The following is a 19,110-nucleotide window of genomic DNA, read 5'->3' as shown; positions in this document are numbered from 1 at the left end:
CAGGAACAGAGTAAATCTTTTGATAAAAGTAGATTTTGAAGTGTACTACTGCTACTGCAAAGGTGCTCCTGTGTTTCACATCAAGACAGACCAGCTGGGCCGTGGGTCCCAGCCTAAGTGTAAATACACCTTTGGTATTGAAACACCAATGCACTCAGAACGGCATCTCATTACATACAGAATGTACGTGAGATACTGTTGTGTCATTGTCTTTGGTTGTTGTATCTCATCCATTCGAATTTTCTACCTTTCTCCCCCTTTTAAATGTTGTGGAGTGTTTACTAGTCAGAGCCATAACCAATTATCCACTAATCCCTCCAGAGAGGCTTGGTTCCAGTTCTGTTACATATAGCAGGAGCTAGAGCACCCTGAAGTTCAAAATATTCCAAAAGCAGGAACATGAGCGACGACTCCATGCTACCAGCCAAGTGAGGGGAGAAAGAAGCTGCACTGTTGTTTCACAGAATTAAGAGGCCATATGAAAATCAAGTAGGAGAACTTTAACAGAAAAAAAAAAATCATTGACATGAAAAAAAAAAGCACTAAGGAGCATATAAACACATCTTTATTTAAAGCTCTTAGCCATCATAGTTAATTTTCTCAGAAAGACTGAAACCAAAACACATAAATGCAATACACATGAAAATTCTTCTCACAAAGGGAACTACGCGCGGTGCGATTTGAGTGGACAGCTGCACGTGAACGGCTACTGGACGCAGCAGGACGTGCGGTGCTTAGCTACAAGGTTCACACACGTCACCGCACGTGTGTTCGGCAACCTATGCGTGGTGGCAAAATTGCATAGTTATTTAACTTCACTATTAAACTCTCTATTTAATAACAATTCCAACTCTGCACAGTCAGACAACAAAGTAAGACTCTGCTTTTGGAAAAGCGATCTGTTATTTTAGGCATTATGTAATCTTCATGCTGACTGCCATCAATTTCGCAAAAAAAACAAACAGGAAAACCTGCCCCTTGAAAGTCAGGCTGTTAACTTAAAGCAACATCTACTAAAAGGGGAGAGAACACCTTCTGAAGTATAACCCACAACTTTTACACGTACAATAGGGATGACAGAGAGACATTCAAATTTTCAGTGTCGCTGTGGTAAATAAAAGCAAGTACACATTAGTTGAAAGCAACAATTTTTCCTTTTCAGTAAGTTCAGTCTATTGTTAAAAAAAAAAATACCTTAAGCCCACGCTTGGGGGTTGATTTATTTTTTTTTTTTTACTCTTTTGCTTGCTCGAACTTTAAACTAAGTAACCCAAAAAATAAGATATACCACTCTCTCTGTGTAAGAGAATGGTTTTCTGAAAATTATTCTTGCTGATGCTTTCTGCAAGAATGAGGAACTGTTTTTTCCCCTCATTTTGGGGGAAAAAATGTGCCCTAAGTCTTCCATGTGTTTTCTTACCCATACAGAAATTTCACACAGTGACATTTAAACAAAATAACAGAAAACGGAACACGGTGATACAACTGTACTAGGCTGTTAGAAATAAAGAGAACACCCCATCAATTAAATTTTGTAGTGTGTTTACCGGTTTCTAAATCAAACTCCTAGCTGAAGGGGGCAGCCAAAGCTTCTTGTGCAACGCAGCACGGCGCGGACTTCCTCTGGGCTGCCAGGCAGCGCCGTGAACACAGCAGGCGGTGGGTGCGCTACGCTGACAGTCCTTGCAGAGTGGATGCGCAATACAATCGGCAACCCAGCTACCTGCTTCACCCCGACAAGTTTTTTTTTTAAAAGAGAAAGGCAACAGGCTTGTAATGGAAAAAATTTTAAGTGAACTTTCTCAACTGTTTTAACATTCAACAGTCCTAGCATTTTGGGGAAGTGTCAGATGCTGAAACAGCAGTTTTGGCACCTGTCTTGGGTACTCCACTTTGCACTTAGCCTTCTTGGTTGAAGTGAAGAAGTCGTATTTTATCCAAAAGTGGTCTTCTTGTACAAATGCGAGTCCTTGCAGCGTTTGCACCTAAATACTGTCGACCTGAAGTGCACGAAGAAATACACCAAGACAATTACAGACATTGTATACTTTCAAATTTCCCAAGTATCTGGCCATTCCTTCAGCCTTGATCTCCTTGATCAAAAGGAGAGAGAAATTACCACTCGGTGTAGATTTTGACTGGGAAGCCTCTCACCATGTCGCATCTTCATACAGTGACCCCCAGCGTTAACAACACAAGGGAGCAGTGTCTGGAGACGGCAAAGCGTTCCAACAGAACGCACCACCAAAGGATTTCCACCATGCTAATGCAGCATCGGCTTCCACCTCTAATACGCGCTGTACAGTTTCAACACAGAAATTGTGTTAAGGGAAGGAGAAAAGAAGACGACGCAAGTCTTTGTATGTTGCTCTTAGTCTGAATATAGCTCTGCCGACCTTTGTTTTTAATGCTACAATTTCTTAAAGTCTCCTTGTAACTGAGATTCACTCAGCACGCATATTGGTTTATCTACACCTGTACCAGAAGGCTAATTCAATAAATTAAAGCTCAAAACACTAACTACAAGCACAAGAATATTTACAAACTGCAATAAATTAAAACGTATACAATATTAAATACACCTCACCACGTAAGAATAAATGTCAACCTTTGCACCGCTACCCAAGGACAGGCACTTGTACCTGTGCCAAAAAGAACAGGGCAACAAGCAAAGGCTGGTCACCATTATCCCCTTCTTGGGTGTCACAGCGTGCATTCAGAGCGGCTGCATGGAGACGAGCCCCAAGATTTCAGCATTTTGGACAAAACACCCGTTCTCAGCCTGGGTCTTGGTCCGCAGTACAAGGCAAAAGTCACAAACTTCTCCTACAGGAGATGAGACCGATGCCGACACTCAGCACTCCCTCGTTTGTAAGGCACGCTTCTACACAAAAAACAAAGCTCAAGAACACACAAACTTACTAGCTGTTAAAAATAATATTAGGCCAGAAAATATAATTAAAAATAAAATAAAATCGCTCTGACACAGTAGCTTGGCCAAGGAAGCAGGCACCAAAAGTACCTGTTTCCTTGGGATTCCATGGAGTGGAGGGTATTTCCAGGGCTATCTTCCACTACAGAAGACGTGCTGAGGATGTAAAGTCTTTTAGCATACAAGGAAAAAATTGTTGTGCCGAATGCTTTCATTTTACTTTATGCCAAAGCAGAAAGCTTTAATGGGATTGGTTCTGAAGGCAAAAAAGCTGAGTACTTGCAAACAGCAAGATCACTGCTGTGACCATACATGCATCTTTGAGAGCTGAAGTATTTTATTTATTTATTTTTTTAACATAAGGAGAGCACTTAAAGGGTTTGGAAGACCAGGACGGCACCATTTGTCCCAGCAGGATCTGGGCGCTCCCCACGACCGCAGTTACACAGCCGCTACAGTGACTGTAGGGAAGGATCAAACTAAAAAAGCCTCAGACATAAGAGACAATGCAAGGGATGAAGATTTTAAGCACACTCCCCACTTCATCAATGCTTTCCCTGAATGTACGAGTTTGCAAACTCTGTTAACTGCACACTCCAGCCCCATCTGACCACCATTCAGTTCTGACCTGCAGGTGCAATGGGATAGCCTCTGCAAGCTGTACTGTACTTCAGTTTATCAAATAAAAATACAGAAAATAAATAGAAATCAACGTCAATTAAGGCAGGTAACCATGTATTAGGAGCACTGCTAGCTGAAAATTTTCAGTATCTGCTGAAACGACTCTTCCACCTCAGGCTGAAGGACTGCCAAAACCCAGCTGAAAGGTTCGTGCTGACCAAAGCCTGTAACAGCTTCCAACCAGCAGCTGCCACTTCACAACTTGCAAGAACAAGACATCTGCGTGTGGACAATTCTTCCTTTGAAGAAACACAGGACGTCTTATGGTTTTTGTTTAGTTACAATGAACTAAAAAAAAAAAAAAGCCTCAGAGATATCAGTATCTTTTAGTAGTAGCTTTCAAATATTAGCTCAACTAGGTGAACAAACAACAAGCTGCTGAGAACACACAAGTCCTCTCGTAATGTAGCTCTCCAAAGAAATAAACACAACCCACTGCTACATAAACTCCCCGTCCGAAGAACAGCTCAGATGAGTAAGCTAGCTACATCTTTAGAACGTCACCAAACAAAAATATTCTCCTTACCCCCTCTGAATGCACCACAGAACTAAGCTACTAGACTTCTTAATAAAGGAACTGGTAAATTTCACAAAGTTTTTGGCAAAGTACAGTGCGGAGACAAGAGCTAAAAGCAGTAAGGACAGATCCAACTCAGACAAACGTTGATTCAACCAAACACCTTGCAAGAGATTTTCAAAATTCTTATGGTACAGATAAAAACAGCACAAGTCAGAAAGACTGCTGAACTTAAAAACAAACTAACAAAACCAAACAAACAGTGTGAAACAGAACTACAGAGCTCATTTGTTTCTGCAGATTCCAGAGGTGGATTTTTTATATATTTTTTTCCACTATTTTTATTCAAGCGAACAGAGTGATCAAGCTGTGTGCCACGCTACTGAAGTCAAAAACAAGTGCAGAGAAAATTCAAACATTGCCCAATATCACCTATTTGCCTGACTTAATGTAAGCTCTCCTTCATTTACCTTGCCTGTTCACATCGCTCACGCTCTGCTAAAGTAACCAGGACAGTACAGACTGCCAAACCACAGAGTATTTTAGAAGTCTGTTTCTCAGTATATTTAAGAGGTAATTGTTAAGACTAACTGGTCAACGACTTCTTCTCAGGACATATTCATAGAGCCCTGAAGTTCACAATGCACATTTTGAACAAGACACAGTACCCTTTTCTGTTCGCAAATTTTTAAATGTTATTTTCTATCACAACTTCGCCCGTTTCCAGGTATGTATCCAAAAGATCTCCCTTTTAGAGAATCTTGTTTTTGGGGAATGTGGGAGACAAGGCTCTATTTTGTTGTTTTATTGACTTATTCCGAGGTTTCTGATTCTGCCTGGTGTCTTCACTAGGCAACAGATACTGGAATGTAGAGAATCCCCTTTCTTTGTAACAGGAGGAACCAACTTTAAATGAATTCTTCAGAATGTCCTTCCTCTGTTAATCACTGCACTTGGGTTTTTAATGTGTGACCAATCCAGTAATACAAACGTTGCTACCTTTGATGTACGGTAATACACTTGGGAAGGCAAATAGTACCCAGTACGAATTGGTTACTTCTGTTGAGAGGGACTTACAATATTCAAGTGGACTAATGAGCATTAGGCTAAACTTAACAATTCCAGTGCATTTATTTCAATAACGACTTCTCTTACCAAACGCAAAGACACCCAAAATATTCATCTGCCAGTAAGTATATAAAAATAGTTTCTTACTCTCTTAATTGTGGTACCAGTTTATAACGTTCCTTCTGCTGCTTTTCACTCAACGTGGCTCTAACCAAAATAAGTTAGTACGATCATCTGTATAGGCTGTCTGCACACCGGACACGGTTTGTTCCTCTTCTTCAGCTTCCTTGCGCATGTGAAACACGACATGAGGTGTCCCGTTTTGCCATGTACTATGCAACCATTTTTCGGTCTACTTTGGCATATGACGCAGGGTTCTATGCTGCTAACAGGCAGACTGGACTCCACGCTTTCCTCTTTGCCTTGCATTTCTCTCTTCTCGGGTTCCTTGTAGTCTTCCTGACTGCTGCAAAACATGCTGCTAGATGTAGATGGCTGAGAATAATCTTCACTTTCCTGGGACTCGGATATTTGTACTGCTTTATCTTCATTCTCCTCCACCGGTGATTCTTTATCTTCAGTCATTTTTACTTTCTTGCAGTCAGGTACATCAAAACCTTCTTCAGATTCTAGGTGGAAAGAACTTTCTAATTTGCTCTTTGCCAGTTTCTCACTCTTCTCATCAGGAAGCCAGTCCTCTCGAAGGGCCCAGCATCTGTGGCAATGGCGTGGAAGTGGAGGATTCATTTCGCTGCATTCAGGACACTTCCAATAATCCTTGAGTAAATTAAAGGTTGAAACAGCTTAAGCTACTTGGAATGCTTACAACTGAAGTATAGAGAGATTATAAAGAATTTATTACTGCCAAAATACCAGTGATCTTGAACTATCAACATGTTTATAGTTTAAGACTTCCACTGGGTGTCTGACCATTTTACTGTCCTGCATTAAAACAGCCTCATTTTTATAAGACTCTGATTTTCTTCCTTCTTGCAGTAGATTTGTAAAATGAAAATAGAGGTGGAATAATAATGGTTTATTAGTTTTAGACAAAATTGAAGAAACTAGTCTATAAAAGTCTTCAGAGAACTTCACAGAAAACTTTTGTAATAAAACGGGCACTGTTCCCATGAGTTTCAACAACAAACTTCTGAACTAGAAACTGGTCAAGACTGAAGGGACATTTGACCTGGGGAAAGCTAAACTGCTGGTCTGCAAAACGGCCGGGTGAGGGCACTCTGACACAGCAGAATGTAAATTACACAGCATAGAAAACAACGAGCCAGTTAGGAAGAGATGCCTCACTGTGTCAGAGCTTACTCCATACGCTATACCACAAACAAACATCATCTCATTAAAAACAAACTTCATTTTTAAGGAGAAGTACTCTCCTTAGAAATAACGCATGTGGCAGGGGTGGGGTGCCAGAACAAACCAAAACACTACTTATTTGGAACATCTGAAATGCTTTTTGGTTCGAGCTCCGAAAAGCATCAGAGACATCAAAAGTTTGAGACTAACTTTAATTCCTAAACATAAATTTTTCCCTATTTTTCCATACATAAGCAGCACGATGTATGTATGGCCAGCCCCGTGTTTCACACGTATAGTCAAGCCCCTCAAGTCCTGCAGACCACCAAGGGACAAACATTTCAGATGGTTTTGTAAAACAGCTGTACTCAAGCTTCTACGATGAAAAAGCAACTATATATCTTTTATTAAAGACCTAAACTAAAAAAATGTATAAATCTAAAACTACAAAGATATTAAACTATAAATCTTTTATTAAAACCACCAACTTTCTATTTTAGCGTGTCATTTTTTCATGTCTCTATCTATTGCTCCAAAACCCTGAATTTCTTCTTCTCTATGCTACAGATTTGTTTATTCAGGCTGGACAATAAAACTAGGTATTATGAACTACAAGAAGACTATATAGGAAGAAAACAGACATATATTAAAATATATGACGTATATTTTTAAAAATATATGTAAACTTACAAGTTTTTTTTTGTTGTTCTCTTGTGGGTTTTTTTTTGTTCCACCCCCTCCCCCCCCGTTTTGTGTAAAAAGGCAAATTTAAGCTTCAAATAATTTCCTCCCATTAAGTCAGTGAAACTGTAAATTAGTATTATTTTCAATGGCTCAGGAACCTCACTAAAACCATTTTTAAAATACCCATGTTCATAAGTGGTCACATGTTCAGTAATTAAACTACTGCCCTGGAATCCTCAAGCATGGGGAAAATAAAAGGCAACTTTATTTTTTAAAAATCACAGGTAACGATTGAATTCTTCTATACGCCTTGATCGACCGTCAGTTCACCCAACTTATGATGCTTTGCCAGTTAATGTTTTACTCACGGCTAGAGAAATCTCTGGATCTTCATTGAATGAATCAGCATCGCTATCTTCATCCTGATAAATAGTCAGCTGATACACCTAATTTAAATTTAAAATTAAAGAAGCATTGATGTTACTGGTTTTGGTATTCAATTAAGAATCTGTTTTCTGATAGATCACTTTTAATTAAATGAAATAAAAAATAGTGTATATGCTCTGTTTATGTTAAAAAGCTAGAAGCTAGCAAGCAACTCCACAAAACCTGATGGTTAGCTGACAGGGGGTGGCGTGGGGGGTGTGGGGAATCTGTTCACGCTTGGAACATGTGATTTGAAAGAAAAACAGACAAGACAGATAGAAGGAACTGCCTTCTAGAGTAGAGGGGTTCCTTCTCTCCTACTCAGCAGGGGTGGGGCCACACCTGGAATACTGTGTCCAGTTCTGGGCTCTTCTGCTGCTGGGGGAAGAGGCGCACCTCAACCCTTTCTTCCTCCAACCTCTATCTTACCTCTCTGCAGCACTCTAACCCACAGTAAATCAGTACAGACAGTCCCATTCCTCCCCTGTCATGAATTACAATCATTTATATCCCTGTCTGATTCTACCTTTGGTACTTACCTGATCTTGCCAGGAGCCAATTTAGCTCTTACGTAACAGAAAACTAACACAGGAAAAAAAAATCTGCTTCCCTCCTGACATTCCAGATAGCTTGGTCTCTCAAAAATGATGCCAGTAACTATTTTAAATCTTTTTGCCTCCTAATGAAAATTTCTAAAATTGTATTCCAGCCTATCTCTACGAAGCATCTATATTAATGGAAGCAAATGACTTAGAAATATCACTTTGCAAAGATTTACTAGGAAAGTTTTCCTTATCAATGGAAACTGTTGTCAAAAGCTCAACATGTGTCCAAGTAACGCTTCTGTAATTATGTAAGAATAGACTCAGGTACACAGAATGCCATCAACAGCTAGTGAGTAAAATTTGCCAGACAGACTTTTACCAAAAGCCTGTGTGAGAGCCTATGGAATGCCTCAGCATTGTTCTGCTTACTGGACTGACGGGTGACCCAGTGGTGACCCAACTGCACAAAACATAACTTGTTTTAATCAAGGACTGGATGCAATTTGTTATGTAGCACTCCTGAAGAATTACTGCTGCTTCTTGTTGGAATTTCAACATAATTTTCTTTAATTTTCCTTAGCCCTGCCACCCCCCCCGGTCAAAGAAAAAAGAATTACCTCATCATCTTCATCTGTGAGCTCCTGTCCTTCTTCATTATGGCTATAGTCTTCTGAATAAATAGATTCAACTTCAAACTCTACACTGAACTGGTCTGAAACAGAACTATGGTCAAACCAATCGGAGTTTTCGCTTAGTGAACTGGCATCAAGATCCTGAATAAAAAAGAAAGGAAACAGATGGTCAACTTCAGTAGTCCATACCCATAATCATCACTGTTAAGAGAGCATCTCCTTAAAAGAGTATCTCCTTAAGATAGTGTTAAAGAGACAGATATCTCCTACAATTATTAAAAAAAAAACAAAAAAAACCTACCCAGTTTACTTAGCTATAGTAGAAATAAGAATAGCCACTGTTAGATGGAACAGCACTTATGAGACAAACTGGTTATAGCTTGGTAAACTTAAAAATCTATGCCGCAAAAAAATACGTTTTGACTTACAGGAATGGAAAGAGAATCTGTTGAATCACTGCTATTGCTTCTTTCACGGCACAGCCCACTGACTACACACCATGAGAGACTTTCATCAAATGTCAACGAAATGCTGTCTGACTTGTGTCGTTTTCTTCTGTCAGCATGCGGATCATCTGAAGAATTTTCTTCTGGGCATATTCAAGAATTTTTATTACTCCAAAAATATCTATGCAATGTTCAGTTGTGAATGTTCGTAACAGCAGCTTAAAATACAATATACTTATGTAGCAATCGAAGAAATATAAAGTTATCCAGTATTATTTTATAGAAAAAGGCACCAAAAACAAATGAAAGAAGACAGTAACACTGAGAAACACGAGGTGTGAAACATTCCTGAAAATAGCAATTCAGAAACTGTCTTTCCCCACTTGTCCTATCTGTACAGCTTGTAAATGGCAGTCTCCACACGCAGGAAATAAAGTTACTGCAAATTTTGAAGCATTTTTACCCCAATTCACACATGATACACATTAAATCCCTACTGACTTTAAGGAATGGAGTTAAGATTTTAATTGTAGGAGCTCCCCCTACAGTCATATGACAGAAAGACACTTTCAGGGGGCCTGCTAGCCCGTCCCAGAATTTGGACAGAGATGAGCAACTTGCTCCCAGGTCAAACGTCTAAGAAGGACCTCGAGCTAGGCAAGAAGGCACGTTCAGGTTCAAGTTTCAGATACCTCAGCAAACCCATCAATTAAGAGCTGCACTATATGCAATTGTATTTACTCGTTGGAATTTTTGAAACAAAACATTACGCGAATGATTTTGACAACACATGAGCAAGAAAATCTTCAAGGCTAACACACAGTGTAAAAATTGAACCATGAAAACATTGCTTTAAGCTGTGCTTATTATATATGCTTAGTTTGAAGGCCAAAAAGCAATGCTTTTTAAATATATCATGCTTTGATACAACAATCTAGAGCAGCATAAGCAGTAGGGGGACAGCATTTTAGGGGTAGGTAAGTCAAAATTCAGCTCCACTGCCTTTTGGTGTGTTTGATATCAAACAATTTTCTTAAAAAGGCATAGCAAAGTCAGTATGTATGTGCAGTGGAGTGAAAGTTCCCCAAGAGGACTGACAACGTGGTTCAACACGGGCCTGCTGCCCCCTACAGGCGCCCTCTGCGTACACCCTTCATTGCCCAGCTTTGCCCTGGCCTTGCGAAACACACTGCCAATCCACCAGTCTCCACGCCTTGAATCTTTCATCGTAAAAGAAAAGAGAACAAAACACTTGTACATACTTTGAGACTTCTCTTACTTTCCCTTGGTGCTTCTTCAGCCCCTCTCTTTTCTTTTTCCGCCCTGAGAGCCCCACCACATTTGGAGCCCCCAAGGCCCAAGGGTTGCTCCTGTCCATCGTTGTCCTCATTTAGTTGTCATGGCTCCATGCTGTACTGATACTGTACCACCACAAGGTTTCTATACACTATATAAGCGGCTCCAAAGGAGCCGCTACCATCATAATTTAACAAGAATAGTGGCTTAAAAGGAAGATTTCCTATAAATTAGAAAAAAAGTGTATATAAAAACACTATATTAAAAGAACTTTTAAGGTTGTAACAAACTAATAAATGGATGCAAAGACACGAGTTAATAATCAAACCTACAATAAGTAAGCACAACACAGGACCTTACGTGCTCTGGGTCATGCCTAAATATTACAGGTTATGATGCTTAACTGCAGCTTTCCATCCCTTCACCAGTTTTTGTTACAACATTAAATGTTCTTTTAATTTAGTGCAAACTGCTCAGCAAAACAGCACAGTTTTTGGACTGGCTAACAAAAACAGTGGTCTATGATGAACACAGAAAAAAACACTACATAAATGCTGAGGAACTTTAAAATGTTCCCAAGCAACTGAAAAAAAATAAAGAAAAAAAAAAAAGAAGTATCTATGCAATGACAGAAGGTTATCACTGCCCAGGTTAAGTACAGGTGTCAAGTCATGAGGTAATGAAAGTGAGCAAGGAAACAAACTACCATAAGGAATCTGAAATAGTGTTCAAGTTGAACTGTATAGAGAACGCATCCATTGAGCAACTTAATGTTATACAGGTTTATGCTGACCAACTTGCTATTTGCCAATTCTCAGAAGAAACACTCCATGCTTTGAAAACGTATTTGCCAGTGATTATTAAATAACCATAATAAAGAGGAACTGGAGACAAATGCAATGCTTAAGTGGCCAGACTTTTTACAAAGTGCTTAAAGAACATCCAAAATAATCTGGTATTACTATTGGACCTTTCAAGTCCGTATCACCATCTGAAATCCAATGAAAACTGCTTTCAGAGCGCAAACAACATGTAAAATGTTGCGGCTATCTACACAGGGACTTGAAACACATTTGAAAACATCAGTACAAATAGAAGTGTTCTCATCATGAAGACAGCACAATGGACTACGTCCTGCTAATGTGAACAAGTTGAACAAGTTGAACAGATCCCTGGAACAAATTATTCTATCATCTTACTAACAGTTCCCGAAATCCAAACTGTAACATGACACTGGAGCAATGCAAGCAATCCTGTACTTCTTCCAGATTGAAGATTTTGTTTTAGATATGCAGAGGAACATAGATAGTGTTTGTTAGCATCTTTCCAAGTCAGTGAGGTAACAGAATGTACTTGTTTCCCAAGTGTCCGTGACATTGAAAGCTCTGCATCGTTGATCTGCACATACCGGATTCACTGTGTGTTCTCCTCCTAGATGATGATGTTGGTCGGGAAGACACATTTGATGAAGTCTGCTTCTCTTCTAACTCTTGCATGGATTCCTGATTAACAGAAGTAATGAAAAAGCCCGAATATGAATATGAGGTAAAACGCTAGAATTATTCTAACTGCATCCAAGCCACTGACACTATAGAAATGAAACAGAATTTACATCTCAGAACGTAAAAAATTGAAAGATTACCTTTAAAACATTTTCTTTCTCAAGCTGAAATCTGGCATCAACCTCAGGTGTGTCAGCAAGTGTACAGTCTGAAAACAAAACAAAACCACGTGTTAGCACAGCAGAAAAAGTCAACTTCAAGCTCAAAAATATTATAGCAAAAGTAACAGGGAGAAGTCAACTGCACCCAGCATTTACAAAGTTCTGACCAGAACTTACAAACCAGACATTCCGTGACAACCTAAAACGCAACACCGCTCCCTTGCTTTCCAAGTTTGCGCAGCACTTCTGCTGTAATATTATGAAAGTGGGAAAATGGGGAGGAGGAAAGAATCCCAATGGCCAAGTACCTCTGAATTCTATTATAAATGCCTCCAAATGAAAGTTGTTCATTAGCTGTGATTGTGCAGGTATGAAATAACATACATGGAAGTATTTTTACACTTCTATAGAGTATATTTTACTAATTATCATTTCATGGGAACATTACATTCAAAAGACATTCAACAGAAGAAAATTTGAGTGTTGTTAATTGTATCTCCTGACTAACAGATGGACACTGAATTAATCAATTATCTTCCAAGAAAAAAAAAAAGATAAATTTAAGTTTGCTACCATAACAATAAGGGGTAATGAGGACAGCCATTCAGAAGACGTACCTCCAGAAAGAATCAAAACCAAAGGGTATCTCTTACTATGGATTCAGGAACTAACTTACAAAACAGCACACATTATTTAACTTCTGGTTCGCTCCTTACATCGGGCAAAAATTACAGCTATATTGAGCATTTATACTGCAGCAAAGTTACCACTTCTTAAAAACCATGTAGACCTCTTAAAGAGGACTCAGCACTGCCAGTGTATCCGAGTGTGATCAGTTCTAAATATGTCAGTTTCAATTTTGCAAATAAAACCAGGACACTAACAGAAAGAAGAGGAAGCATTTGAACTGATTTCATTGTTGGCACAAGTTCAAGAAGTGCATTTTTGGTATTAAAGCCTTCAACAACATAAGAAGCTTTATCTGCAAGAAATACAAGCAATTTTTCAATTCAGTCTTGTTTGTGTTCAGTTTTGATTATGCTTGTTCCAGTTCAAATCCCACAAAATTACCAAAATGCTGCTCATAATCAGTTTTCTTTCCAGAAAAAACAGTGTTGTGCTTTAATTCACCATTATTTGCGATCACTCCAGACACTAATGTGTAAAGTTAAACAGCTAATTATTGAGAGACAGATGTTATCTGATCGCTACATGCAAGATACATTAACACCAGCAGTATTTTCCCTACTACTATTTCCCAAACTGGCTTACCTTGTTGATTGATTGCTACCAGGTTTCTGCAAATCATCGAATATACCCTCCTTAGATGGGGATAAAGAAAAAAAGAGATGTTGCAAGTTAGGTTGCAGAATTCATACATATGTTGCACATTTAGCTGGAGAGCTGTTCGTGTTAGCATTAACTTTTATTGTGATAACTGGAGACCGCCCAAAGAAACGAGCCAGTTTCTATGACAAATGTGGAAAACAGTTATTCTGACTTGAAGTTTTTCTCAGCATTGTTATTTTGCTCTTCAAAACAAGCAGATCCCCTCTCCTTTTCTGAAGAAAGGGAAGAGATTTTATCCATCTCAATAGAGTCAAAAGAGCATTATTTTTTTAAATTCACTTGGAGTCAGAAAACTCTGGGAGAAGAGTCATAATCCTTTTGACAACGAGCTCCTAACAATCAGCATCTATTTCTAATCTAACAGTGATTCAAAATTACTCTTTCTGGAACTTCTGACAATCTGTACGGAGTCTTGCAAAGCAACCACACTTACAGCACAACTGTGATTTACGTTAGGATTCAGAAGACTGTACATACAGACTCTGCAGCAAGACAATTTATTCAAAATAAATGTTAAAATACTGAAGCTTTGTGCTGGAGTGAGGTATGATTTCTCAACAGGAGAACATACTGTGATTATGTACCACAGTTTTCCACTCTTAACTTGTATACTTGCATTGCCTCCATACATCAAGTCAAAAGTCTTAACTGTTTCTGCAATCCCTTTATAGCTGTTACATTACAGAAGAGAATTTTCCCATTTCACCTTAGGATGGTTTGAGGCTACAGTAACCCCTTCCAGTTTGTGGAAATTGTGAGATTTCTTGGTTATAGACACAGACAGACATTAGTTCACAGAAAAAGACTAGATCAGGTGAGAAGTAATCGTAAGAAAGAGCTTACCATCTTCCAAGATATAAAGAATTAATAAAAGGCCATACGAATTATGTTCTCCATTATTTATTTCACAATCAGACTCTCAGAGAAGAATTCAATTTTACCTGTGTTCTTTTACTGAAAAGCTTGTTACTCCAAATAAATCCCCAAGGAGATCATTTGCACAGTGCACGATGTGTTGCTCTTTTTCATCATATAATTGTTTAGACATAATATATTGTCCAAGATAGAATATTACCTGTAAAAGAAATCACATACACAGACATTAGTACATACACAGGTTTTGCTGTTTCAAGTTCAAATACAAGAGGAAACATTAAATTAATTGAGATTTATTCCTCTCACGCTAGTTAATTAAAACTCCCTTTGAGCTGCAATTTTTATTATTCTCCCAGTATTCTAAGGACAGATAAAAGCCTTTGTTTATATAGCGGAAAAACTTGCTGAACACTACCTAAGGAGTTAGCAGAACTCAAAAAATAACCTGTCTCATCACCTTTTGTGAAACTCACTACCTCTCATTCACCCAGAACAGAAGAAGAATCTCCCTATATTTACTGTCATCTACCTTTACTGAATAAAAGTTCTCACCTCCTTCATAGTAAAAGTGTCTTTTTCCGCACCAGCTAACTTCAACAGCTTCAACAACAGTGGCTTTGGTTTCACCTATGTGGGGATGAAGAAAGAAAAACAGTCTGCAACAACTGTTCACCAAACAAAGCATTATTTATACAGATTAGTTTCCTCCCTCTGTGTTAACCTCATATAAAAAAAGACACAACTAAGTGATAACCTATCAACTCCCAAGTTTTTGGCTTTGCAAAGTTAAACTTAAGACCTTTACGACTGTTAGGTCCAGAGTGCGAGAGACAAAGCAGAACTCTGGTTCCTGGGACAGTTTATGGGGCTATCTATGGTTTCACACTGGCCAGCTGGTTCTACCCCTTAGAGTTTTCTTAGTTGGGATAAGCAGACCCTGTCCTTTCCATTGTATTTCAATCAATCCGACTTGTACATTGCCCTCTGCCCTCCCACCCACATGCCGTGCCAGCAGTTATTTCTGCAGCCAGTCTATGAACAGCCAGCGTTCTGAGGCAGAGGGAGGAGATGTTCCTCTCCCTCCCCTGCTTTTTTTTTTTTTTTTTGCACTGTTCCATGAACAGCTGTGCCAGTACAATGCAGGAGATGAGAACAAGCTGCAGGGGATGTCACAACTGCAAACAAAATGCCTGTGTAACCACTGCCTGATGGTTCTGGGTGCAATACTACTACCACCCCTTTAACCATAGCAAAGCCATTCTAAGAACTGACTAAAGACATTTTTATAATTTCTTTCTTACAGGAAAACATAAATAAGATACAAGGCAAAGAATAAATGCTTAAGGAAGGAGGGGAAACTTTCCTATACTCCATTTCAAATATGCACTAAAATGTACTGTTAGTTGTAACGCATTAGCAAGAAATTAGTTGCAAGAATTATACTTAAACGAAAAACAAATGTGGACTATGTTTCATGTCTATTCACTCCCTTCCTAAATGCTACAGCTACTTACAGCATGCAGGACATACTGCAGTTTCATAAAGGAAGCAAACACTAACTTATTAGACTAGTAAATACAGCTCAGGATAGGAATGCAATGCAGTTTCATATCTCTGAATCCACAACTCGATCTGTCAGCTGGGATGACGTTACCCCAAGCCCTCCCTCCCCAACACCTGCAGGGTTCTGCTCCCGTGCAGATGTGACAGCAGACTAGGTAGCATCATACTATGACTTTAAAAAAGAACAAAAAAAAAAAACAACCACATACACACAAAAAAACCCAACTAACAACAAAACCCCCTCTGAACACTCTGTTGTTCTGTTATTTGGATTTTTTTTTTAAGTTCTGCTATCAGTCTACACTTTCAGGCTTTAACCTTCTACAAAAACGGAATGAGTTAAGCTGTCATCATCCACACTGCAATATTTAACAAAGTTGTATGCCACTTCCATCCTCGTGAAAGGGCACAGCCAGGACTGCGTAACTGCCACCGTGCTGTGAAAAAGCCCGAATATGCAAAGCCACGAACACAAAGACTCCTACTAAAACTTCCTTATGAAGTCCGGTACAACAGAAAGTGAAAATGCCAAACTTAAAAAAAAAAACCAACTCCAGTTGTACCGAGATTATTTCAGTAACGCTGTATGTCCTGCACAGCGGACCATCTTCCACACCTTAGGAACCGTTTCACCACAGGATTCTTATCAAGATCAAACAGGACTACACAATCCTTGAAAGCAAGCAGCCTGAACGCCAAGGGTCTCCAGGAAACAGAGCCTAGACCTGAAGCACCATCCTCAGCTCCGCGGATGAGAAAGATCCGCTTTCACAACCCCGAGCCAGAGGAGAGCCCACCTTCACCTGGCGTTCCTGCACGCCTCGCAGCCCGAGCAAGGCCGGCCTTCTGCACTGACAGGGCAAAACCCCGCACAGAGAGACCGCGAAGCACTCACGCGTCCACCCGAGGTACTGACCAGGGCCTCCTGCTCCGAGGCGGTGACAGCAGCGCCATCCGTGAGGGCGGACATCTTGGTGTTGCACATTTGCCTGCAGTTAGGGGGAGAACAACCCCAGCACATGTAACGCGGCGCCACAGCCCCGCTTCCCCCCTCACACAACACCGCCGCCGCCAAATGGCCGCCGGGCTGCGCGCGCTCCGCCGCCCCGCCGATGCCCGCTCACCTCGCCGCCCTCGGCCAAGCCCGGCGCCGGGCAGCCGTGCCGAACCGAGCCGAGCCGAGCCGTGCCGAACCGAGCCGTGCCTGGCTTTAAATAGCGCCGCCGAGTGCAGGCAAGTCGGGGCTTAGCTCCGCCGCCGGCCGCGGCCCGACATGCCTGAGCATGACCGGCGGCGCTGCCGAGTCACGGCGGGGGGCGGGCGCCGCTGACTCACGGCGGCCGCCAGCAGCGGCAGCAGGAGGGGGGGAGGCGGCCCCGGGACGCAGCCGCGGCTCCGCGCCCCCCTCGCCCACATCCACATCCCCACCCCGGCCCCGCCGCCCTCCTTCCCCCCCTCTTCCCGCGGGTGGGAGCCGCGGAGCTCGCCTCACCCCCCCCCCCCCCCATCCTCCCCAGCGAGCCCCGAACGGCCCCGCGGCCCCCCAGCCCCCGCCCCGGTCCCCCCACGCACCGCCAGCCGCGCCCGCTCCGCTGCACGGCCCGCGGCGGGCGGAGAACCGGCGGCCCTACGGGGCCTGGGCGCGCTGCGCGCCCCACGCCGCCATTTTGGCCGCCCTGCCCGGCCCTGCCCGGCCCTGCCCCGCGCGCTGGCGTTTGCAGCGCCCCCTAATGGCCGCGGGGCAACGGCCGCGCCGCCTCAGGCCGCGGGGGACGACTCTGGCAGCGGCGGCTGTGGGGAGGAGGGAGGCAGAGCGGGGGCCGGGGCCCTTTTTGTTTTTCTCGCCCCCGTCTCTTCTTTGCTGTCGTCCCTCGTAACCCCTCGCGACAGTGGTCAGGGTGACGGCCGCTCCCTGAAGCCGTGGGGTTGCGGTAAACAAAACGTGTTGTGGCACTGAAGCACCGAGGAGACGGAGCTTGTTGCTAATAGCAAGCCCCAAAGAGTCTGAATTTCCCCTACAGAGCCTCACCTCCACTAAAATTCGCTAAAAGTTGCAGGCAGGTGTTGGTTATCTCGCCAACCTCGCCTCAGACACCACCAGCAGCTCTGCCGTGCCCGCCGGTTCTGTTCTGAAGCATCACGTTTTGTTTTGTTTTGGTATAAACAGCCTTGAGACCTCTGATTTAACCTTGTGCTTTTGTAAATCCAGCTGCAGCATGTGCGTACGAGAGAAGGCCTCTTTATGTCAACTTCTCTCCAAAAGGTGGAAGCTTGCTTATAGACCACGTAAATTCAGTGGCAAAAATGTCAAGTGTTGCTCGCCTGGCGAATAGGCTGACACCTTTGGATACCAATTCTATTTGCAATGCTCATTTGTTCTTTTGTTGTTGTTTTCACCAATATTTAGGAAAGCAGCAAAAAGCTTTACATCCAAAGAGAAATGGACAACGTGAACTATATTCCTGTCATCTCCCTACTCTGTAATTTCAAATTTCTGCTAAATGTGGGGTAGTTAGGAGAATGTTATTTTGACAGGTACTCATTCGTTGCTACACTTCAACTATACAATGGTTAGTTTTCAGCCTGACTCCCTTTTCTAATTCTCAGGTTTATTGTTTGCTCACAATGACACTTAAAACTTATATTTGAATAGTGAAAAGATTTGTTAAGGAACAGGAGTGCTGCAAATTGCGTGTGAAGGTAAGCTATAGCAGAGAGAGCACTGCCGCAACTCAATAACGCTGATTTCCCATGACAACTAACTTGCCCAAACAAGCAGTGGATAGCTGCCTGGACTTGTCCTTTGGCCAGAGACAGATTTTCAGCAAGAATGTCACCTTGTAAAAATTCCTGTAGCGGTTTAAATTGAGATACTTGTGTGATGATGGATTTTCAAGATGAGCTTGTTATCCCTGTAGAGTGTAAAGCTCAAGGTCTACTGATGGGCAGCGGAGAAGCTGCACCAATTCCACAGAGTGTGCTTACCTTCTGTTAGCACCAGAGGTTCAAGACAAACAGACATCTGCTTTAAGTGGAATGTCTTGCCATTGGCAAAGTTAGGTATCTGCCTATTTCCATCCAGCACACAAATCACTGAGATCCTTAGCTAGCTTGATCTTT

The 19,110-nt window shown here is 41.5% G+C and overlaps 1 protein-coding gene across 4 annotated transcripts; it reads right to left on the bottom strand.

Annotated features, from left to right (window-relative positions):
- Positions 1 to 547: 547 nt before the first annotated feature.
- Positions 548 to 17,690, bottom strand: MDM2 (MDM2 proto-oncogene). Of its 4 annotated transcripts, XR_013944950.1 has the most exons (12): positions 17,563 to 17,689; positions 16,907 to 16,979; positions 14,980 to 15,054; positions 14,493 to 14,626; positions 13,474 to 13,523; positions 12,181 to 12,248; positions 11,947 to 12,040; positions 9,225 to 9,385; positions 8,782 to 8,937; positions 7,562 to 7,639; positions 5,346 to 5,975; positions 548 to 2,000 (listed from the first exon to the last, which is right to left on the bottom strand). XR_013944950.1 is itself a non-coding variant. In XM_080576207.1 (11 exons), exons 2-11 carry the CDS (start codon positions 16,973 to 16,975, stop codon positions 5,406 to 5,408), a joined length of 1,452 nt encoding a protein of 483 aa, XP_080432333.1. In that variant the 5' UTR covers positions 16,976 to 16,979; positions 17,563 to 17,690; the 3' UTR covers positions 548 to 5,405. The 4 variants fall into 4 exon arrangements, 3 of the variants coding, with proteins under 3 accessions (XP_080432333.1, XP_080432331.1, XP_080432332.1); XM_080576207.1 differs by having other exon boundaries at positions 548 to 5,975; positions 9,225 to 9,382; positions 17,563 to 17,690; XM_080576205.1 differs by having other exon boundaries at positions 548 to 5,975.
- Between the last annotated feature and the right edge of the window lie 1,420 nt (positions 17,691 to 19,110).

The sequence above is a fragment of the Anser brachyrhynchus genome, assembly GCF_964034855.1.
Source record: "Anser brachyrhynchus genome assembly, chromosome: 1".
Lineage (NCBI taxonomy): Eukaryota > Metazoa > Chordata > Aves > Anseriformes > Anatidae > Anser > Anser brachyrhynchus.
The sequence above is the reverse complement of the archived record's forward strand: the minus strand, read 5'-3'. Positions and strand labels throughout refer to the sequence as shown.

Bases quoted from the DNA above. Each gene is read 5' to 3' on its own strand.
- MDM2 (XM_080576205.1), bottom strand. From the start codon at position 16,975: ATGTGCAACACCAAGATGTCCGCCCTCACGGATGGCGCTGCTGTCACC. The intron at 8,938-9,224 runs GTAAGTCAAAAC...TTTTTTATTCAG, and splicing joins CAGATTCTCTTTCCATTCCT to GATCTTGATGCCAGTTCACT. The intron at 5,976-7,561 runs GTGAGTAAAACA...AATTTACTCAAG, and splicing joins ATCCAGAGATTTCTCTAGCC to GATTATTGGAAGTGTCCTGA.